This window comes from Tetrao urogallus (genome assembly GCF_951394365.1).
Source record: "Tetrao urogallus genome assembly, chromosome: 1".
NCBI lineage: Eukaryota > Metazoa > Chordata > Aves > Galliformes > Phasianidae > Tetrao > Tetrao urogallus.
The window spans coordinates 140,482,574-140,504,778 of NC_136813.1; the positions used below are offsets into that span (position 1 = coordinate 140,482,574).

Here is a 22,205-nt window from a genome sequence, read left to right on the forward strand (position 1 = left end):
GCTGCATCACCTCAGCCATTGCGGTCAGGCAGTGCAGGGCAGTGGTTGCAATATCTTTGTAGATAGAGCCTAAAGGACTAAAGGTTGACTTCTGAGACTCCTGCACTTCCATCTGGCCGTGGGGTAGAAGGGAGAACAGTACCATGAGAGCACAGCAGGAATCGGGATCAGGGAGTGGTAATGAGATGTGCCACACGGTACATGGAACAGCATGACTGCACCCCTAGGAGACGAGCAAGACAGCTGTGTTAATGTATGAAGGCAAGGCATATGGCAACATGGAGAAATAGCATCTTCCAGTGAGCTACAAGATTGCTTGCTCTGCCCATCACTGAGAGCCTTAGTGGAGGCTAAGAGGAGTGCTCTGCACAAGCAGCGAAGAGTGCTTAAGTTCCAGTGGTCAAGGATAGATTTCTTACAGCTTTTCTCTAAACTCTTAACTCTAATATGTTTATTTGTTTATTTTATTTTTTTTTTAATGAGAAGAAAAAAAGAAGAAGAAAAAAAGAAGAAAATGCTATACTTCTCAGCTGATAATTGAAACCAAATCTGTTGGCTTCAAAACTCATTGAAGAATAAAAATGTGAAACTGGGAAAGAATTTCACTTCTCACTACCAAAGACATATCTGAGACAAAGTACATTTTGTAACATCAACAATCTGTCTCTTTCACAGGCTGTTCTACTACAGCAGTAATTCTTGGATATAATCTCTCTGCATATTTATATTTAGAGGCCATGAAATGATGAACTCAGCTTCTATCTACAGCTTTCTATCTTCTAAATAGCACTGGTAGGGTAGGAACCTCTTCCTGATAAGCACTCTTCTTTTATTTTCAATCTACTGCTAAGTTCTGCCTTTAGCTCCACAGCCATCAACTCTGCTGAAACTGCTTGGGACAAGTCTGTCATTGGATGAACATACTGTCCAACTTAGGCGTCGCCAAAGATGGACTTTGCCCCAAAGGTGCTGAAAGTCCACACAGACCCAGTTTTGCAAACGTCAGTCAGAAAGATTTCAGAGTACAAGTACACTGGACATCTCTCTGCTTCAGACTTATTTGAAACTAAATATAAAAAGCAAAACGAAGCAGAATGCTTTTGCCCTTTCTTAAGCTTCCAGGATGCTGAAGGCTGTTTGAGTGCTGAGGGGGGAGGATTTCTTCCCCCTTAATGGACTACCTCCTTGTGGGCTGATTCCATTTGGTTTACATGTAACCCTGGGGTAAGGATTTCAGTTTGTTAGTTTAAGAGGGGCAGCCAATCTCTTTGCACTGGAACCATTTGAATTCTCCTCATGCCTTTGCTCTCTATCAGAGCAATCTCCTAAATTAGTTCCAGTATGTTGACATTCCTTCCATCTGGTGTCTTTCCATTCAGCGGTATTTTTATTACTCTCCTAACAGCCGCAGACAGAAGTACCTTTCCACTGCTACAAAATGCTCTTTTATTAAAGGTCAGCCAAATCAAAAGAACAAGCGAGTTTGTTTTTAATTTTAGAGATGCAGACGAGAATAACCTTTTCATTGAGAAAAGTCATGTATGACCCAATTACCTCACTCATGTAATAAGGCACGAACTTTTCTTCAAAAGATAAGTGAATACTGAAGCATTTTTTACCTTAGAAATTCTGCCCTGTGTGTCTTTTGTGCTCTTGACTGCTCGGAAAGGTTTACAGCTGCTTGATGTAAAGATATGTGAAAACAATATTCTTTATTTTATTATTTTAGTAGTTTATGGCTGGCTGTGAACAGCACATATAGCAGCCATGAAAAAATCCAAGGTTTAATTGAGTAAACCGCTATATATATGTGTTTAAATTTATGCATATGCTCCATTATGATGGAAGATAATAACACAGAAGTATGCGTTTTAAAGATATGCATGTGCTAAATTGCTTTTCTGAATTATGGCTTTATTGCATCTCTTCTTAAATTAAAGGAATGCAGTTAAGATCCTGCAATAATCATTTTAAATCAGACAGCATGCTACAGTTTACTTTCCAGTGGGGATTAAATCAAAATGAGAACCATTATCCTTGGCAAGGTTGTTTCTCAGAGCATGATACTTAGGATATGCAGATTTTGACTATATACTATTTAAAAAAGGAAGGGGAGGAAAAATGAGAGCTGCTAATTCAGCCACAATACTACATATTACACTAATTGTCTTTTGTTTCAGCGAAGAATACAAGAGTTAATTTCCCTTTTCTTCTTAATTATGATTACAAACTGCTGAGGAACCTCAGACAAGCAAACATTTACACTGCAGTGGGAGGCCTGTGTAAGTGGAAAGATAGAAATAAATTTCAGTGCTGCTCGCCATCACTTTAATGTCCAAATTGAACTTGCCAGTGATCTCATGCGTTTGGGTCAATGTCAAGTCAAACAAAGTGGTGTTTGGGCAGTCATCCTGAATGAGAGGAAATTCATAAAGGTGGGGTATGAAAACCGAAGAGTTAAGTTTGTTTATATTTGCTTCATTACTATCGCCAGACTTTAGAAATATTACTTTGTGTTCTTGGATGTTATCAACTGAAAACAATGGAAATAAAGCACTCTAAGGTCAAAAGCCTACATAGTTAGAGGAAACCAATTAGAAATGTGCTTAAATACTGTCACAGCTGAAGTACTTTCTGTTGGCAGAATTAAAAAAAAAGCCATTCCAGCTTTCCAGCTTTCATCATTCTTGTTAAAAGCCCTGCCATCCCCATGACATTTCAAGGGATTTGTATTGACATTTTTAGGTGTTTCGCACACAGAAGGGTTCAAGTAATTAGGCACTGAGGTTTGTTTTGGTTATGTCTGAAAAACATGAGAGACTGGGACGGCCTGCACAGCACTGTCAGACTGAGATACAGCATCAGGCTGCTTTCCGTACAGACAGATCTACAGACAACGGGTGCCACCACTGTTCTGCAGGGCCTCCATCCTGCAGGGATACACACGGACAGTTTGGAAGCACCTGCCTGAAGCAGTGCTGCTGCAGAGATGCAGCCTGTCTCCAAAGGTGCCAGTTTCCTGGAGATGTTGAAGAATCATGTAGATGTGGCACTGAGGGACATGGTTAGCAGGCATGGTGGGGGCTGATGTTTGGATGAAGTGATCTTAGAGGTCTTTTCCAGTCGTAATGATTCTGGGATTCTGTGTCTTGCCAGCTGCTACTGGACAGCTGTTTTGCAACGTGTCTGCTCTTGCTGATGTGGTTTGACTGACACGACTCAAGCAGCATGCACAGAAGAGAGACCTTTGTGCTTCTGAAACACCTAATGTTTGTTTTCATTTTCTCGTACAGAAGTCTGTTACCAAGTGTGAGGTTGAACACGTACTTGGCAAGTAAAATTAGCACCATGAAATGCTATGCCACCACCAGTACACACCATCAGATTTCCTTCCGTTGTCTATGGTATTTCAAAGTACAGAAAAGCTGAACTGATTTTCTGATGAACCAAAGCATGCTACCTCACTCGAGTCATTATAGTTGGAACACCTTTCTGCTTTTTTGCATTTTTTTTTTTACCAATACGAAAAATACAATGTAAAACAAAGAAAGAAGTCTGCCTTACATGGGAAATATTCTTTTTTTTTTTTTTTTTTTGTGCCTTGTTGCTTTAAAAGGTCCAGCACTCCTCTAAGCATCCTGGCCCCAATCCAGCAAAGCACTTAAGCACGTGCTTTCCTTTGGCTACTTGTTCATGTTAATGCCATCGTGTTCCACTGGCACTGAATTGCGATCCTAATATTTATTCATTCTTCAGGGAGAATCTTCGTTAAATTATTTCTATGAACCTGTTAGCAAATAATCTATTTATTTTCAAGTGTCATTTGCAAATGGATAGACATTTCTATATGGTTATGCCTACCAAGGACAACTCTTCCAGCATAGAAATACATAGGTGCTGTATTTCATACTACAGACACTCAAGAGCTCACTTCTGACTGTCCCGAGCATAACTTCATTCTTGTGATTGGTCTAACACATATTTAAATGTTTACAGAATCAGGCCCTGTGTTCTTCCCCAGCTTTAACTTTTATAAAGCATTGCCAGATGGAAGCGATTTTGCACTCAGACTACTCCTGAAAAAATACGCTAGCTCTGAAAGGCTTTATTATCAAATCCTGGAGTTTTCAAGGCAAAGAAAGAAATAGGGCAGGGGAAGGTGGGGTAAAGGGGAGACAGACAGAGGTATTATTCTATAAATTAAAATTTATGTCCTGAAATCAGAACACTGATAGCAAAGCTAGCTTCATTTATCCAGTCCCTTTCAAGGAGTTTAAAGTCACTTGAAAGAGCACTTTCCTTGCAGCCGCACTCAACCGATTGCCAATTACAGCCCTGCTGAGAGGCTGGAATTTCTTTGGACTCAGAACTGTACAGCTACTCTCATGGTAACAGGCAAGATACGTTCCTTTTCATTAGGTTACAAAAAAAATATATCATTAAACTGAAAAGCTTTGTTTCCACCCATTTGGATTTGCTTGATATTAAAAAAAAAAAAAAAAAAAAAAAAAAAAGATAAGCTCTTGTTTACATCAAGTTGACAAATTCAGAGGTTAATTGCTTTCAAGCAGGCAGGTCAAAAGGATACCTAAACAAGGATCCTACTTAAGGAAAACACATGTTTGTCAATGTTGTACAAAGAGTTTTCAAAGATGCTACAGAGAGATGTAGCATTGTCCATGCTAGGTAGAGTCAGTGTTACGAGATATGCAGAGGTGGTTTGAATACCTACAGTGAGCTCAAAAAGGTTCCCACAAGATAGGTCCAGTCCACAAGTTAAGCATCTGACTTAAGTTAGTCTGTTAGACTCCATCCATCACCAAAAGCATGCCATTTACCCCACCTAGCTGAAAAAAGTTCTCCTAGGAGAGAGCAAACCATCAAGTATAGATGTTGATCTGTCCTGACTAAAGAGAGGGAAATAAGACTTCCGGTGTAGCTCAACTGCCTAAATACTGGATGGCTCCAATTTAGTGAGTCAAAGCCCAACATTTTGAGTCAGTGAATGGCAATATTATCATTCTTTATGCCTCACTCAAGAGGAACACACACATGTGTTTAAAATCCACTTCAACAGGACAAAAATACTTGAGTCCTAGATGTAGTCCCATAAGCTTACTAGAAGTATACTCTTAGGCTTGAAATGAAGCACAGCTTAAGGGTCACTGAACTCACAGCCTGATCTTTGGGCAGTACATGACCATGCTTCTGGACCCCGCTGCTCACCCACACATCTTCCCAGTACTATGACATCCAATGTTCCAGTGTTGGCTGCTAAGGCTGAATACTGACCCTGACTGCTTGCAAAGGCTGGACAAGCTCTACAAAATTCCATCATCCAATGGGCTGCATTCAAACCAAGTGGCTGTCTTCCGCTGTCCACCCCTCCAGGGCATGAGTTAAACACAAGAGGCCATGAAAAGCTGCTCTGCTTTCTAGAAAACTAAAAGGAAACAAACGAGCAACAGAATGGAAAACTTCCCAAAAATGAGAGAAAAACTGCTTCCAGGTTTGTCTCCACAAAGGGCTGCTGTTGGCTGATGGAGCACAACAGCAGGGAGATGCAGAGGGAAGTAACATCACCCACCACAGGCCACCCACCACTTGTCCTCCTGGAGATGGGATGAACCTGCCTGATTCTCTACAGCAATGACACTCCTCACTCCATGGAGAGGAAAGGTTTGCTCCCACAGGTCTTTATCATCTGCTTCTTAAAAATACTGTAATGCTTTTAACTTCTATAAATGTTTTAACTCAGGAAAAACTATTCAAACTAAGGATAAGAAGGGCAGTTGGTCAAAGCACTGCAGCATGCTTAATCTTTCTTTCTTTCAGAGTTCCTGTGCACATTTGAAATAAGTTTTATTCCATTTGCAACCCACATGCTGACACAGCATCCCTCCTCTTTTCTGTTCCCAGATCCTGTTATGAGTTTATTCAATAAAAAGACAGATATTCATCTCTTTTCAAGTAAAAGAACATGCTTTTGAATAACTCAATATGTGATACCATAACAGTACTCCAAGCCAGCCCTTCTTTTAATCACTTGTATTGACTGGATTGTATTCCAATCAATTGTATTGATTGGAGTGGACCTGCCATACACATATCATCACCTTGCACATTTACCTCATGGGTATGTAAATGCAAAGGGCTAAATTTGGGCTTCCTGCTATGTGTATGGAAGAGGTGAACCCCTGGAAGAAGTCCACCCAATCCAAGCCCCTCTAAGCCTTCAGAGACCACAGACCAGGTCCATGGATGCTGCCCTTCTTGTAGGGCCTGGCAGCGAACCTCTTAGCTGGTGTCTTTCTGCACATATCCCCCTCCCCCTAAAGCTATTTAGCTCTATCTGGGATGTTGTAGACTTTAGGAAGGAAGGAAGGAGGAGGATATTCTCCTGCAGAGTAATACTCTATAAATATATGAACAAATAAGCGAAAAAAGGAAGAATGCTCCAGCTTCCTGATCCTTGCTCTGGACAAGGGAGCAGTTCTAGGAGCCAGGAATTATCAGGCTTCACTTCTGTGTCCCAGAAAGAAAGGAGTTAGAGAGAAACAACAGGAATACGGAACATGAGTGATAGGCCAGTGACCAGAACAACAGGAAACTGCAGAGGTTGGTCGGAAGTGGATACCGGGATTCATGGTAAAAAAGCAGCAATCACAGAACCAGCAAGACTAATCTGTAGGTAAAGGAGGACCACACTTAAGGAGAACATGTTTATAAATAAAATGGAGAGCGTATTCAAAATCATACAGACAGACACAGCATTGTCCATGATAAGCAGAGCAAACAAAACCAGTCTTCTGCAGCCCAGGGAAGAAAAGTCTGTAAGGACTGGCAGAGGGGTTGGGGACACAAAGTGACATGGAGCTGCTGTGTGAGGGGGGGTGAAATTAAATTGAATTTTCCAGTGGGAGAATAAATGATACATGCAATGATATCCACCCACCGTAGACGTAACACTTAAGTAACACATGAAGAAGTTCCTCTGGACAAAGGGATACAAGTCTGAGAAACACTGATTGTTCAGAGGGAAAGCAGCACTCAGAACAGTCTGTTTGTTAAGAGATGGATTATGCCATGAGTGAGAGTTTGGGGCACGACCTCAAGAAGCATGAATATCAGGTCCAAGAAAATAACTGAGTGGTTGGAGAGGAGAATCACGTTCACTAACCTTCATATATGGTGATGATATGAGGGTGGCTGAGGGATGACATGATCTCAATCTCCCGTCTGATGTGAACCATATCTTGCTCATCCTTAATTTTGTCCTTACGAATGGATTTTATTGCAACCTATAAATTCAGGAAATCAAGCATTATTCTTGGAACTGAACAGATGCATATAATCCATTAAGGAGAGTTCAGAAAATAAATACAGATGTTAGATGTTGGCAGAACACAAAATCACCAAAACAATGTTTTAAAATACAAACCTCCACATCCCAGCTCCTTCATTTGAGAGCAATACACTCTCACTATGGCAAAGCATGACATGAAGCTTCATGATCTTCAGGACTTCTCTGAGAGGGAGCACAGCACTTTGTGGAAGGACCTCTGTGTTAGTCTAAGCAGTCTGAGGCAAACAGTAAAACTCCCCAAAGCCTTTGATGGGAACAACTTTCAGTTGGACACGATCACTTCTGACTATTTCAAACAGAAGCTTTGGAGACAACTTCTCTGAAACAAGACTGAGATCTCTGATGGAAAGGAGGCAGAGAATCCATGGTGCTGATTACAAAACAGATATTAGTCCTTGCTAATACACTGTAGACCGCATCCACACGAGTTCTATGGTCCTCCAAAACAGCTGAACTGCTCGTGACTTATTTCAAAATCAGAAAAAATAAATCTTTGAAATTCACATCTTAACTCGTCCTCATATAAACCCATGGCTTTCAGACCCTGCAAAGCACTTATGCAATCACTGCAAAACCATATCCTTCCTGCATCCTTCCTCAATCAGCAACCTTTTTACAAGCACATCATGTGACTGGGTATCTTTCCAAAAGGCAGGGTGGGAACAGAGGAAGCGACAGCTGAACCCGTGGTATAAATTCAAATTATAACAGCCCTTGTGAGTGTGTGAGCGTTGCCTGTGAAAAAGGGCTTATCTGAACAACTCCATAAATAATTGCAGAGGTCAGCTTGTGCCCTTTGAGAAATGCCCATACCAACAATGGAGAGACGCTGGTGTGAAGGAAGGTGAGGGCACTGTGCAGCCTGAATGGCAGCATAGCCTTTATTACACTCAATATTTAACTGGGTTTTATTTTCATAAGGCAGAGTTCAAGGAATAAATTATCGGCTGGCTTAAAATCAAACCAAGAAGCCTTTGAAATGCATCGCTGACCTGCTGAGATGACCACCCCTTAATGGGTAAACAACACTTCTGCCATTCAATGCTGCCAACTGCTATGGATTTCTCCTGCAAAAACATGTGTAAATCTGCGATTTATGTGATTTCCCTGGTTCCCTTGGAAAAGTACTTTCACTGCCTACTTTAGTAATTGCAAGTAGCCTGACCAGTATTGTTTTTATTACATGATGTAGCATCGAGGATGCTAAAGAAAGAAGGGAAAAACCTTACAATATTAAAAAAAAAAAAAAAAAAAGGAAATGCATATAAGCAGGAGCTACTTTAAAGGATCAGGTTTCCTATAAGGCCTCCAACTCTGAAAAGCAACGTTGTTCACAAAAGCAATAAGCATATGCTCCATTCCTTTGAATTCCCAAGGATTTCAGCATGTGTTTAAAATCAAGCACGTGCTCGAGTGCTACCCTACTTAGGGACAGAGGAACAGAAAGCAGAAGTCAAATGACTAACTGATCAGCATGCAGAAAACAAAACAGCTCTTTTCTTCCTCATTACCTAAATGTTTGGTACAGAGATTTTAAAGGTAATAACACAACTACGGTCTTATCTACGCTATGGGTATTTCTAGTAAAGGTAATGCAATGGATCCCAATTGTATGAGTGACCCAGGTAATCTGCTAGTGACTCTAGAGATAGAGAGGCCAACCAACAGTACAGAGGAGGCTGCATTTTCCCCCCTTCTCATGTTTGCAGTGAGACAGGCTGCAAATGCAAATACACCCTGTATACAAGAAGGATGTGGGTGGCTCTTGGAGCAATATGTGCATTCCTGTAAGAAATAAATATAGACATGGGTAAAAACACGTGTTGTTTTTTTTTTTATATTATTAAAAGACAGCCTTGTACTTGGCTCTGAGGAAGAATTTAAGAAGGGTTCCATTGTCAAATATACAACGGGAAGCAAATTCTTCATCATTCATGGCTGGTAGAGAAATAATGGCACCCCAGAGGGCCTGCCAATCTCCCACCAACTCGACTCTGTGCTTCACATACAGCACTTTTGTAAGTCTACACGCAATTACTGTAAATAGCCTCTCAGGAATAACTGCACATGTGAAAACATATATTTTTAGATACAGAAATGCAAATACAATGCAAAAGAGTGGCAGCACTCAGTAAATATATGTATAGATTAATCTTCAAATGCAAACAGATGTGTTTCCTGGGAACATATATTATTCTACAGGACCAGAGAATGTACAGTTTCACAGCCCTTGTTAAGACTGGTTAATGCACCTAGCACCCTTAATTTTTAAAGGTTGTTTCTAAAGATGTAACTGAATTTTGAAAAGGGTACATGAGCACTCCTGGAAACATCATTCACCTTTTAAGTGGTTGAATCCAGCTGAAGTACTTGGGGTTTTCTCAGTGACGTCCAGGCTGCAAGTCCTCATCCCAGCATCGGGAAAGAATGCGTGCCAAACACATGCCTCAGCTTTTACTGTTTGGGGCTTTCTCTTCCCTCCCTCAGCCACTTCAGATCTGTGACAGTGACTGGCATTTAGAAATGGGGAAAGACAAGAGGCAGGTGTTCCCTCTCTCGACAGCATTGACATCAATGGCTCACACAGGATGGCTGGCTCACCCCTAGCACGTACCCACACTCAGACGTATCTGACCACCTGGACAAACAGCAGGAGCACTGCAAGGAAGACGATGTCCCTTTGCAGAGGGAGAGGACATACCAGGATGAGTACTGCATTCTGAGCAAGGATTGAAGCACTCACACCTACCGATGCAATGCTATCACTGGGTATTGGCATAGAACACAAAGATGCTCAAAGTGCAGTGTGGCCATTTATTATTTAAGCTTTGGGAGGCAAGTGGTGATTTTACACTACACACTTGCTTGGAGGAGATGAGAAAATCAAAACAGATAGCTTGTGTGACTCCTAAAGGAAAGGAAAAGCCAGTAGCAGCTCAGAAGTGCCGTTTGTGTCTTCTCCCAAACTTCAGCATACCACGGTAGCATCTGTCCCAACAAGCCACAGGAACATTACAGGCTAATTTCCAATACCTCTCCTCATGTTTCAGTGGCTACTTTTCCCCTCTGAAACAGCCCCAGGGAGGCAAGCCGCTCGATAAACACCTTCTACTCCATGCTGTCTGCCTGGTGGCCTGCATAGGCCCTTCCCCAACGGATGGGCTCAAGGAATCACTGAATCACAGAATGTGTTGGGTTGGAAGGGACCTTAAAGTCCTTCCAGTCCCACTTCCTGCCATGGGCAGGGCTGCCACCCACCAGGTCAGGCTGCCCAGGGCCTCATCCAACCTGGCCTTGAATATCTCCAAGGATGGGGCATCAAAGGACTATCAAGAGTACCTGGTGACCTGTCCCAAAAGACCAGCGAGCAAATGGCCGCTGTCAGCGGGCTTCCACAGACCAAATGGCATCCTGAAACAGGATCAACGGTGAAGCAGGACAGTGTACATTCACATGGGTGCTGCTTCCAGCTCCTCTCCTTTACATATGGGATCTCTGCCGACTGAGTGTATCTCCCACCTCCATCAGTCTGCTCAGATCGCACCAGCAAGGGTGTATGGACTCACCTTCCCTGATGTGAAGACATCAACACAAACGAGAATGCAGCCCACAGTATTTTTCAGTAGTTCATAAAAAAGCCACGAGTCATGATAACATTTTCTTTATTTATAATATATTTCATAGTTTCCATCTTTCTGAGCAAAATAAGATCTCTATCTGTGTTCGTTGTTGTTTGGTTGTAAAGCAAATATCAATAACAGAATTTCTTTTATGAAATGCATTTTGCTCAGATGTGTATTCTGAAAAATATATTTCCAAAGTGTGCGTATGCTTTTAACACCCAACAGAGCTGGTTTCATTTTTTAAAACCTCACTGGACTGGTGCCAGATATGGTACACGACAAACCCGAACAACTTAAGCCTAGTAAGAAATAATCTCAGTTGAGAAATACCTTATGAAAGGATTTGTTTGTCCATTCTTTAGGTCCTTTTCTTGCTTGCTTATTTGCCTTCATTTCTCTGCAACAGCTCTAGTGTGTGCACCATCAAAATTTATTAAGGGTCACAGTGTATGAATCAAGAGCAGAACAAATGCAATATGCATTTTCACATCAACTACATTAACTGCTCAAAATATTCCAGATCCGCAGAGAAAGTGCTATTAGTCCCTTTGGTGCTCTCACAGCACTGTACTTATACCTCTACCACATTTCCTCGATACATTTTACTGGTTTTAAGTCTTAGATAATTTAATTATAGTATTTTTAGTAACTTTACTAGTGGAGGAATTTGTACTTTTCCTAGCTTCTTGTCTTAATGAGAATTTCAGATAACTCCAAGACCTTGAGTTCATACAGAGAAACATATCAGGTTCTTAATAATGAAATCTAAAGCCTCTTACCCCAACAAAACAGGTTCAAGAGCACCCAAAGCCCCTGTAACCACAGCACACAGTCTGGCAGAACACTTTAACACATACCTAACTTCACACATGTGACTTTTGTGGGAGAGCTCACACATGTAAAACTAAAGACGTGCATAAGCATCAAGGTCAGAGCTCAAAACTAGAGCATGTGATGGTCCCTGTGGGGATTAGTACTGAGCGATTTGATGGCCTTAATCTAGCTGCTGGAGTTTATTGCTTATGTGCATGCGTGCAAGTACACGCATACACATTTCCCATTAGGAGAACCTTTGTGAGATAAATATCCTTGACCTACAAATCAAAACAACCGTGTCACCATCCCTCACTGGCCGTATGCAGCAGGAGCATCTTCTACAGCCTTCAGGAGCACCTCCTCTGCTGCCCTGATGGCAACAAAGTCCCACGGCCACAGGGGGTGATGGGACAAGGGTGCACCAGGGATGGACCAAAACCACCTTCACCTGCACAACCAGTTTGAGTACCAGCCCCTGCAGGTAGAGGGAATATCCTCCTCAAAACGTATGGCAGAAGGGACAGAAATCAAGGGGCTCCAGCACAGTCACACATTTCCAAAGGGCTCTGCATGAGCATGGCTCCTGCTTGGCCGCTCCTCTGTCCTTAAGAAACAGATAAGAAAGAGGGAGCACAGCTTTTGGCTTCCTACCTCTCTGTGAGTCAGCTTGCAGAGCCTGCTGGGCAGGAAGCATGGAGAAATAAGCTGCTCTCTTCAAGGCTGTAATAAATTGCCTGTCTCCGTTTGCTGGAAAGAGGATTTATACTCACTCTCTGAACAGTGCAGAGAGATTATGAAGTATTTTCCAATATGCTTCATGCTTCTTTGCTTTTGTTTGGTATGAATAACTTGAACTGAGCCATAAATACTTCAAAAATATGATGGTTGCAAAGGTTTCTGTACATTCAGTCCTATCAGTAAGAGAAACGTCTCTTCCTCTATTTGCTTCTCAGCTGCTGAGCAGAACACAACAGGTGGAATTTTCTTTTACAGATTCAGACCATTGTGTACAGCAAAATATCTCAAAGCTTGAACATCTGGTAAAGGACAGAGCAGGCAGTAGGTGCCCATTTCCATATCACATCTCCATACCTGCTGAGTCACTGCTGCCTCATAGGGTGAGCACAAAGGTATGTTTTTATCAGAACACTGAATATTTCTCTTGATTTCAGGAGGTTGGTTCACTCACGTTTGCCTCATTTCCAGCTAAGATGCACAAACACAAAGGTGCAATTAGCCACACTGCATAAAGTCCCAGATTCAAGTCTGCTGCTGCTGCTGCTGAAACCCAGGCTGAGCACATGAATGACACGAGCGGCTGAGCCTTCCCCAGCAGCCTCTGCATGCAGTACATTCAGTCCCATTGAAAACTATCCTCCACTCTCATTATTTACCACGGTTATTTTTAGGGCTGTGGCAAGATATGAACAAACTGCTTTTCTCCACCGGGGAGGCTGTGAATTGTAAGCTGGGTCCAGCCTCTGTGCATACCACCCGAGCTCCGGACCAAATTCCGATGGGCTATTGCAATAGCCTTGCAGAGAGTTGGGAAAATGACATCAGGAAAGAAAGAGCAGTCTCCTGAGGAAGGGAAAATGGCTTGTTGTCATGGGGAGATATGTCAGAAATGCAGCTTAGCAAACAGTATTAAAAACAATTTTCTCTGGGTGCAGTGGGAAGGGAGGGTTATGCAGCCACAAACCTCTATCTTCCCAAAGCTGCGAAGCGAGGCCAGCCCCAGCTAGCAATGGGAAATGGGTGAGTCCAGCCTGTTTCACAGCTCCACTTCCTTTCCTTGAGACTCTTAGGTGGGAAGTGCAACGTGGTGAGTGCCAGCAAGGGTGGGGAAGTAAAGAATAGGTGAATCGAGACGGGGAAGAGAGAGGCAGAGCAGAGGATGTCTGGGGGTGGAGAGAGAAAAGGCACATTGTTCTTTCTCCAGCCCCACGGCGCTTAGCAAGAAAGAATAAGTCTGGCACCGTGCAATGTTTTTCCAGGGGAGTCTGGAAATGCCTATGGCTCTTTTTCCAGGGGAATCTGAAAATGCCTATGGCTCTTGGCCCAGACATCACCAACACAAGAGGAAGAGAAACAAAGCTATGAAATAGGGTGGCCCCCAAGGCTCTGAAATCCAATGATAAGGAGGGGAATGCTGATAACGCAGCTGCATTGAAATGGCATTTCCAGGACTTGCGCAAGGAAGAGAAAGGAAAGGCATGGGATGGGCTGGGTAACTGTCTGGCCGCCAGATCTTCCAGGTGAGAAGAAGCCAGGAGTGAGTATCTCTGCAGGGAAGCCAAGTACTCAACAGGTTCTGCAAAGGCATCCTTGTGCAGACTACTTCTTGTAAGCTGCCTTGCCCACAAGTATTTATTTGCTGTGCTCCCTGATATGCAAGAAAAGAGATATCTTGAGAATCCAATCCCAGACCCAACACAGGAGTGAAGAGCATCATGTAGGATGTGCTTCTGCACTGCCATCAGAACACTTCATGAACTAACTGAGAAGATGGACAGAAGGCCACTGGGAGCTGAAGCAAAATCAGCAGCTGGCATCGTGTGTTTTGTTTTACCACCTCTGAGAGTTTTCTTTGGAGAAAAAGAGTAAGGTTGATACAGTGCCATTGTTTTGGAGATTGACACTTTTCAGATCCTAAAAGTCAGATCATCTCTGTGGTGATACTGCCTGGGAGACAAGTATACAACCAAACCCTAATTAATAGCTCAACCCTACTGCTTGGTAGGTTGGCCAACTAGACAATAATTGAGGAAGCTGCTCAAAGAGGAAGACAGTGCACCTGCACCCAACAGGACACTGGTGTTCCAAATCTCAAGGCCTCTGTCCATTGCTCTGTTCTGCAGCATGTTTTCTCCTGCCATTATATAGATGTTAACAAAGACAAAATGCTGTTGTTATTTGTAAAGTGCCTTTCATGAGAACCAGGGTAATTTCACCATTATTTTCATTTTTCTTTCCCAGTTCTGCTGGACATATTTGCTCTTACTATATATAAATGGAGATTCAGCAAGTGAAGAGGAACTAACTAATCACAAATACTAGGAAAAAGGTTATATCTCTTCCTAGTTCCCCCATCATTCACACAGAAATATGCCCACGGAACCAAGTTTTAATGAACAGGAGAAAGCACCAGGTTAGCACATTTGTGCTGTACATAGAGAAGGTGGATGCCAGAAGGAACATGTGCAACGCCCTTCCTCCACTTCTTTTCTCACCCCAGCATAGCGCCTGTTAACAGGATTGGTGTGCACATTTCCTGAGCAGCTACTGCCCTACTGCAAAATTCATAACCCTTCCCTGCCTTGTACCTGCTGCCCTTGGCTCAGTACATGAAGACTGACATATTTACACCATGAATTCTCTGAAAAATTTTTCACTGAATGCTGAGAAACCTGGCCTTGGGCTGTCCTTGCTGCCTTGGATCTTATAGCTGTGTGTGAATCATTTCAGGACTGACACTCCATCAGGAGTGAAAAGAAAACCATTCATCATTTCCAATAGCGTTTAAAAACAAAGGTTAACAATGTGGTTATTGATTTTCCACTTTGAAGCAATTAGTTTTCAAAACAAAGAGAAGGGAGGGCTGCAGATTTCAGAAATGGGCAGGCTACTGAGGCAAGTTAGAAACGTATTGAAAAATCTTTCCCTTCCCAAAATAAAAGATTTCATACTGCATTAATGATGTCCTGCCTGTGCTAGTAGCAGCAGAGGGTTACAAAGCATTTGATGAAAAGTGGAGGTTGGACAAGACGAGGTTATAGGAGATGTTTGCAGCTGGGACTGCCAGGACCGGAGCCCAATACTGGCAAGTTGGAAGTCTCCGCCACATGCAGAGTTCAGCTGCCTGGAGAGAAGAGTCATCATGCTTAATCTTTCTTGACAAGATCCTTCTGAATATCCAAAGATGCAATATTCAATACTTTGAAATGCTTGCATAAAACCTACCCTGCACAAAGCAGACTTCTGATCTAATTCTGAAGGACTAAGGAAAAGTGGGGGAAAATATGGCCAAATTTAAGTTTTACAGTTGTCATGACCAGACCAATGGAGGACCATCTCTTTTCCAAAGTCTAAGAACGTACAGATACTCCATCCAGCTGCCTTCAGGCTTCCAAGGAAAGCTCATGTTTTGGCACATGAGGAATTATATCTGGAAAGTAAATGGGGTAAGGGATTTCCCTTAGGCAGTGGAGGTTCATAGCAGTAATTAAAAGGAAAAAAAATGCTTTAAAACCTCAGCTATGGATCATTCCTTAATAGATATCAACCAGCAATGAATGCCACATTCACTGAAAAGATGAAAACTGCATTTATAGTTAACTTCTGGTGGAGTTGCCAAGCAGATGTTTATTTTTGGCTCCCACATTTACAAAAGCCAAATGCTATACTGAATTGGGATTACACAAAGTCTGACTGCTTTTCTTCCAGGTTATGATTTTGTTTGAAAAAAAAGAAAAGCTGACCACTTATAAGTAGGAAAAAACCTGGTAGCATCCGTTTCTATCATGTCTGTTTATATCATAGTTTAAATAAGGTTAGAATTGTGCAATCATTACTGACCAACTTCCAAATACAGCACAGCTTCATCCAGCACATGTGTATAAAACAGGAAAAGTCATTGGAAGTGAATCATGTGTCGGTCTTTTAACTTCTGCAAGTCTATGTGCAGACTGTTTAGCACTAATTAAATCACTGGCAAGTCAGGTTAAAGAGGAGTGAAAGAACTCACAAGCCCCAAGTTTACTGTTCTCAGTGTTACATGGATATTACAGATTCCCTCTCCAAAAACTGGAAGATAGATCTCACATTCATTTCGAGGTTTGATCTCACAGCTACCAAAGCTGCTGATGTAATGCAAATTGCTAACCTGGGGCAGCAGAGAGGGACTTTAATACAGTGTTGTTTTTTTCGTTGTGAATAAGCAGTGAACCACACTGAAGTAATCCTCCACTGCAGGAGTGCACGCTGTTCAAGGCACTGATTTGGGGATGAAATGTAAAACCAAGATCCTGGCTACTTCATTATAAAGCCCCAGTGCCTGGATCTAGTTCCAGATTGCAAATGATAGTCTCTTACAATTCCTCCCAGTAATTTAAGTTGGAAATGGGGATATTCGCACCCTTTAAGAAACTGCTGCTAAGTATTGTGATGTTCTGCTAAATAATTGCTAAATAATGGTAACCTGAGCAGCTACCAGAGTCTCCAAAGTGATTCTGCATATGTTTAGGTGAAAGGTGCTATATCAGTGGAAGGCTGTAATTCACATTAAAGAATGGAGGGGGGTGGACATCGTCTAAACACTTTCTTGCGTCGGGTTTTTTTCCAAGAAGCCACCTGACAGTGCATTTTCATTCACTGGAAAGCTCTGCTGAAGGAAGCTGTGGGTAAACAAATGTAACTCAGCCTATTCTCTCTTTCCCTGAGGAACCTGTGGGTTCAGAACCACTAAGAGCTTTGCACATCTTTACAGTGTCCCCTCCATCACAAATGCTGTCACCTGGCTTTGTGCAAATCCTTTAATTCCACTCTCCCAGTTCTGCAGTCCTTCAACAAAGGCTACAAGTTCATTGAAAGGAGAAAGTTACTGCACCACCAGAGATAGAACAGAACCTGAAAAACCTGAGAAGGTTCCTTCTTCAGTAATTGTCCTTCAGACCCCACAGTGCTAAGGAAAACCCAATACCGTATTGCTTGACCACTTCAAACTCCTAATTAACTCAGCAGAATTTTAAAGCATGAGGAGGCATTAGAAGAGTTTAGAGTTTAGGCTTTGGATTAATATTAATGAGCAGGACGAGTGTGGATGGTGGGCCACTCAGGCTGTATTGCAGAACATGGTGGCTTGTAAATAGTCAGAAGGGTTAATCATAGAATCACAGAATCATTAAGGTTGGAAGAAACCACTAAGATCACCTAATCCAACTGCCAGCCCATGCCCATTGACCAGGTCCCTCAGGCCACATCCACAAGGTTCTGGAACACCTCCAGGGACGCTGAACGGTGAGTGCACCACCTCCCTGCGCAGCCTGTGCCACTGCAGCACCACTCTTTCTGAAAAGAAGTTGTTCCTAATGCCACTGTCCTAATGTGTAATTTTTCCTAATGACTATCCACTCAGAAGCACCTATACATACGACAATTTTCTAAATCAAAGATTGACTAAAATATAAACAGCACTTCCTGGTGGGAGCCATAGACCCACATCCTATCTGGAAAAATACTCTTGGAAAACAAAAAGATTGGCAACTGTGTATATCAAGCCTCACCCAGGTTATTTTGTTCCAAGACTTGCAGATCACGTTGCAGTATTAAATTTATTTTTGTAAAAGCATTGCTTCAGTACTGCATTGGCTAGGCTGGATGTTACCTATTTAATGGTCCTTTTCTGGAAGGGACCCTCCTAGAATTTATGACAGAGAGTGGTGGAATTGCTACAGGGGGAGGAAAGGACTTTATTCTCCATCCGTCTCTGATTTCTAAGAAATATTTATACCTCTGAAGGTAGAGGAACCTCCTGTTGTTCCCTTTTATTTATCAAAAGTAAATTACCAGGGCCACCCTAATGGCTCAGTGGAGAGAATAACACAGAAACAGGAACACTCCTGCTCCCCACAGCCAGTCAAGCTTGGAACGGACATGATGGGGAGGAATGAATTACACTTTCCTACAGTGCAGTGGCTGGCTACCATGCAATTTTACAGCCTAAAAAGCACAGTTCTAGTTTGCTACAAGAGAAGTGCAAAACTACAGGCAGTCGTTATAAGCGGTTCTGGGGAAAGTCAACTTGGAGGGGAGAAACGGCGAACTGTTACGTGCTTCTTTTTAAAGAAAGAGATGGAAAGCTTTTGGCAGAGCTCCCCTGGACTGCGTGATCTCGAGGACTGTTGCCCCCTTCTTCAACACACACAGACACCTTCCTTAGCCTGCACTTTGGCCAGGGTCGGTTGAATGAAGGAGAGTCAGCACTCAGATTTCTTGAGTCCCAGTGCCAAAAGTGAAGTTGTTAGGTAGTGCAGAAGCAGCAGCACAGGCTTCCTCTTCACCCTGCCAGCGACCTTCACACAGACTTGGATGTACCACCTTCCTCCGAGTGAGCAGTAATTCCCTCTCATGCTGCTCGGTCCAGAATCTCATCTTAGCAAATCCCACAAATCATGTCATACCAAGCAAAACTATTAAAGCAGTGCTGCGCAACGCGAATTGCTGTCCACAAGGGACTGGAACAAGAGTCTGCCTAACCCACTTTGTTTAAGTTTTTGCTTAAACAATCCTGAAAGGGGAAGCTGCGTTGCTACTTTGGAAATCACAGTTTTCATCTCATTTGAGCCACGCATTCCTCAGCTGAACTGCAGAAATAGTAATAAGAACAGACTACCAAATAAAACTTTTCTCTACATTTCCTACATTTCCTGGAAATATAGCACTTCTGATGTTGCAAAATAAAACCAGGCTTATTAATTTAATCCGGTTCAAGTTCTTCCAGTAGCCCCACCAAACTCCAACATCAGGCTAATCACATGGATTTACTGGTTTTGCATTTCCCCATTCCTCAAAGCAACGACATGCAACAGCACCGTGACATCGATCATTTCCCACTCAGCCCTCTGCACCATTTGCACAGGCTGCATTCATCACTCACTTGCACTGCACCATCTGTGGCAGGGATCGATAGCGCTTCACTGGAAGCAGAGCGAGCTGAGCTCCCCCTTCACACTAACTGCTTGCTCCAGCTTGCTCAGAGGTGCCAACATTTACTGTGCTGTTTAAACATCATGTAGAGTTTTGCTGGGGAGATAAGAAGAATAACTTGGGTGTACAGTAAAACAAAGATAGAGCTATTTGTGCCAAACATTCGGTTTATGGCAATACTTCATAGGAATTATTCCCTGCAACAACTGAACTGTCATATCCTACAACTACGTCCCAGGCAGCCTCCCAGCTGAGCTCACCAAAGCTGCTGTCTGATGCGCTCTACATACAAACACCCAGCACTTCCCAGATGTTCTCTATGTAAAACATTTGGTTTCAAACACGCAGCACTTCTTTCCAAAAAGCCATTACATTTGTTTAATGGACTCACACAGTTCAACTCAAATATCCTGGAGCAGACATTTGACTGCAACACTACTCTACAAGCCCCATCTGCAAAAAGAAAAAAGAAAGAAAAAGTAAATGAGAATGCTTTACATGATTTATTGCTGTCTTTATGATCAGCCAGTTCATAAAATACAAGCTCTGCTCTACAGACAATAACACAAATTGCTTTCAAGTGTATTGTTTAGCCCTCGCCTGTGTTAAACAAATATTTCAATTGAAACAAAGGGCCAAATTCTACTCCTCGATTTACAACAGTGTTAATGTAACCGAGAGCAGAGCTACACCCACGGACATCACAGGGGATGTGATTTTTTTGTTTTATGCTCAAAGTGAGTGAGTAACGATATCCAATAATGATAACCAGTTACATTCACCACTGCAGAGTTTTCTCTACATCTGAGAAAGGCTGGAAGAAGGCTCAAGTACAGAATGAAATTCCTTTCCCCAATGAATTCCTCACAAGCAATACGCAACCCACAGTGCAGTTTCATGGGTCCCATTAGACTGCATTTTCCCAAGGAGATGCCAAACTAGATGAACTGGGAGAATACACTCGCTTCACTGGGCTGAAAACTTGCAGCCTATATGCAGAAAGAGTGTTGGTGAAAAAGAGGACTGGTCCCTGGCCTAGATGTAAACACTGCAGTCACAGGCTCTGATCCTCCCAGGCCTAAAGGACTTACTGCAGCACCCAGCAGTGACCAAACATTACTAAGATCCAATGGCCGGCAGGCTTTGGAAAATGCCACCATCCTCCTGCAGCACTACTGCAGCTATGAGGAGGGCCTTCGTTTACAAACTGCCCACCCAAATGAGGCGGGTACAGAAGTAAAAGCCAGGCCCAGCCAACACTGAAGCTGTGGTGTACTTTGTTTCTCTCCATGGGTCTGCCAGAGACCTGCTGGGTAACCTTAAGGAGACCACTTCATGCCTTCAGTGCTCAAAGCATCAGGCTATACTTCCTCATATCACCCCATTTCAACACCAGAGGAAAGTAAACTGCCTGTGGTTGGCAGAACTGCACCAACAGTGCATTGCTAGGCTGGCTCACCAACTCTTCCACCTGGTCCCATAAGCTGGTAAAACAGCGAAAGGCAAATACTGACCCATTTCCTTTCTGGAAAAAAATGAGAGTGACTCTATATACCAAACAGAATAACTGTGAGGCTACAGCAGTTTGTGAGGTGCTTTGACAGCAGGGTGATGAGTGACAGGCAAAAGCCCTGCAACAAACAGAGATGAGAGAAAGGTCAACCGTATCAAAGGAAAAGTCAGCATAAAGGACACTGCATGACTCATGTAGAAAGCTCTGGCTGAAAATGAGAGGGCAATATGGATGCCTCTCAACTGTATCTCTATGTAGGTCAGCTAAGCCCAAGCCAAATTTATCAGTATCAGAGCCAAGAGAATTACAAAAAATGCTAAAAAGTCCAGCTAAGCTCCTCCAAAAATCTAACCAACTGTAAGTATCACAAGTCAAGTGTCAACTACAGACATCAGCCCAAGTATCCTGCTTATTAATGAATGCTAAGTACTTGTTTGCTCAGCAGCATTGCCTTCCAGCAGGCATTTCTGCAGGCACTTTTGTGCAGCTCTCCCATACTCCAGGCTGTGCAGTGTAGGAGGGCTCAACACCCAAAAGGCTGCACCCTCCCGCACTCTTTCACCAAACACTTGTTTTTGCTGTGCTGAACCACCTAAGTAGGCTCCTTTGCCCCAGCCTCAGCTAAACACCCTATCAGCATTGTCCAGGTTGGGTCCGTGCAGTGCACAGTGACAAAAATTAGCAAGGATATGGCAATCCAAGCTCATGAGCTGATTTGCAACAAATGACACGCCATATTTTCCTGCTAAACCTGTGCAAAAGATTGTTTTTTGTACTGATGACAACAAAATGCTGTTTCCTCTGCCAAACGTTCATCTCTTAAAAAAAAGGAAAATTTGTTTAGTACCAGGAGGTTCAAAGAGGTATTTTTATCCAGTCTCTTGTGATCAATACCACGAGCAGTATTCACTTTTTAAATAACGCCTTCCTCTCAAATAAAGGGAGGCATCATTCAGGAGTCTAACAAATTGTAACAGAGATGAAATGTCTTTTGGTGTACAGGAAATGAGTTATGGAGGCTCTGTGATTTCCATCTACAGCAGGGCCCAAATCTTTCTGATCTTTTCATGAGCAGCTAAATTTAGTCTCCAAGTCTGCAGCGGTATCTTTTCACAAGAACAACGAATTTTTATTTTATTTTTAAGTCTAATATCCCTTAACTACTGTCTTTATTCCAAGG

The 22,205-nt window shown here is 42.6% G+C and overlaps 1 protein-coding gene across 1 annotated transcript in view; it reads right to left on the reverse strand.

Annotated features, from left to right (window-relative positions):
• NUAK1 (NUAK family kinase 1) overlaps nt 1-22,205 on the reverse strand; it is a gene marked incomplete at both ends in the record, with an annotated part of 44,483 nt that overhangs the window by 13,317 nt on the left and 8,961 nt on the right. Inside the window, one exon of the mRNA XM_079535190.1 lies at nt 7,181-7,301. Within this exon, the coding sequence (XP_079391316.1) occupies nt 7,181-7,301 (121 nt within the window). The remainder of the gene's footprint in view (nt 1-7,180; nt 7,302-22,205) is intronic.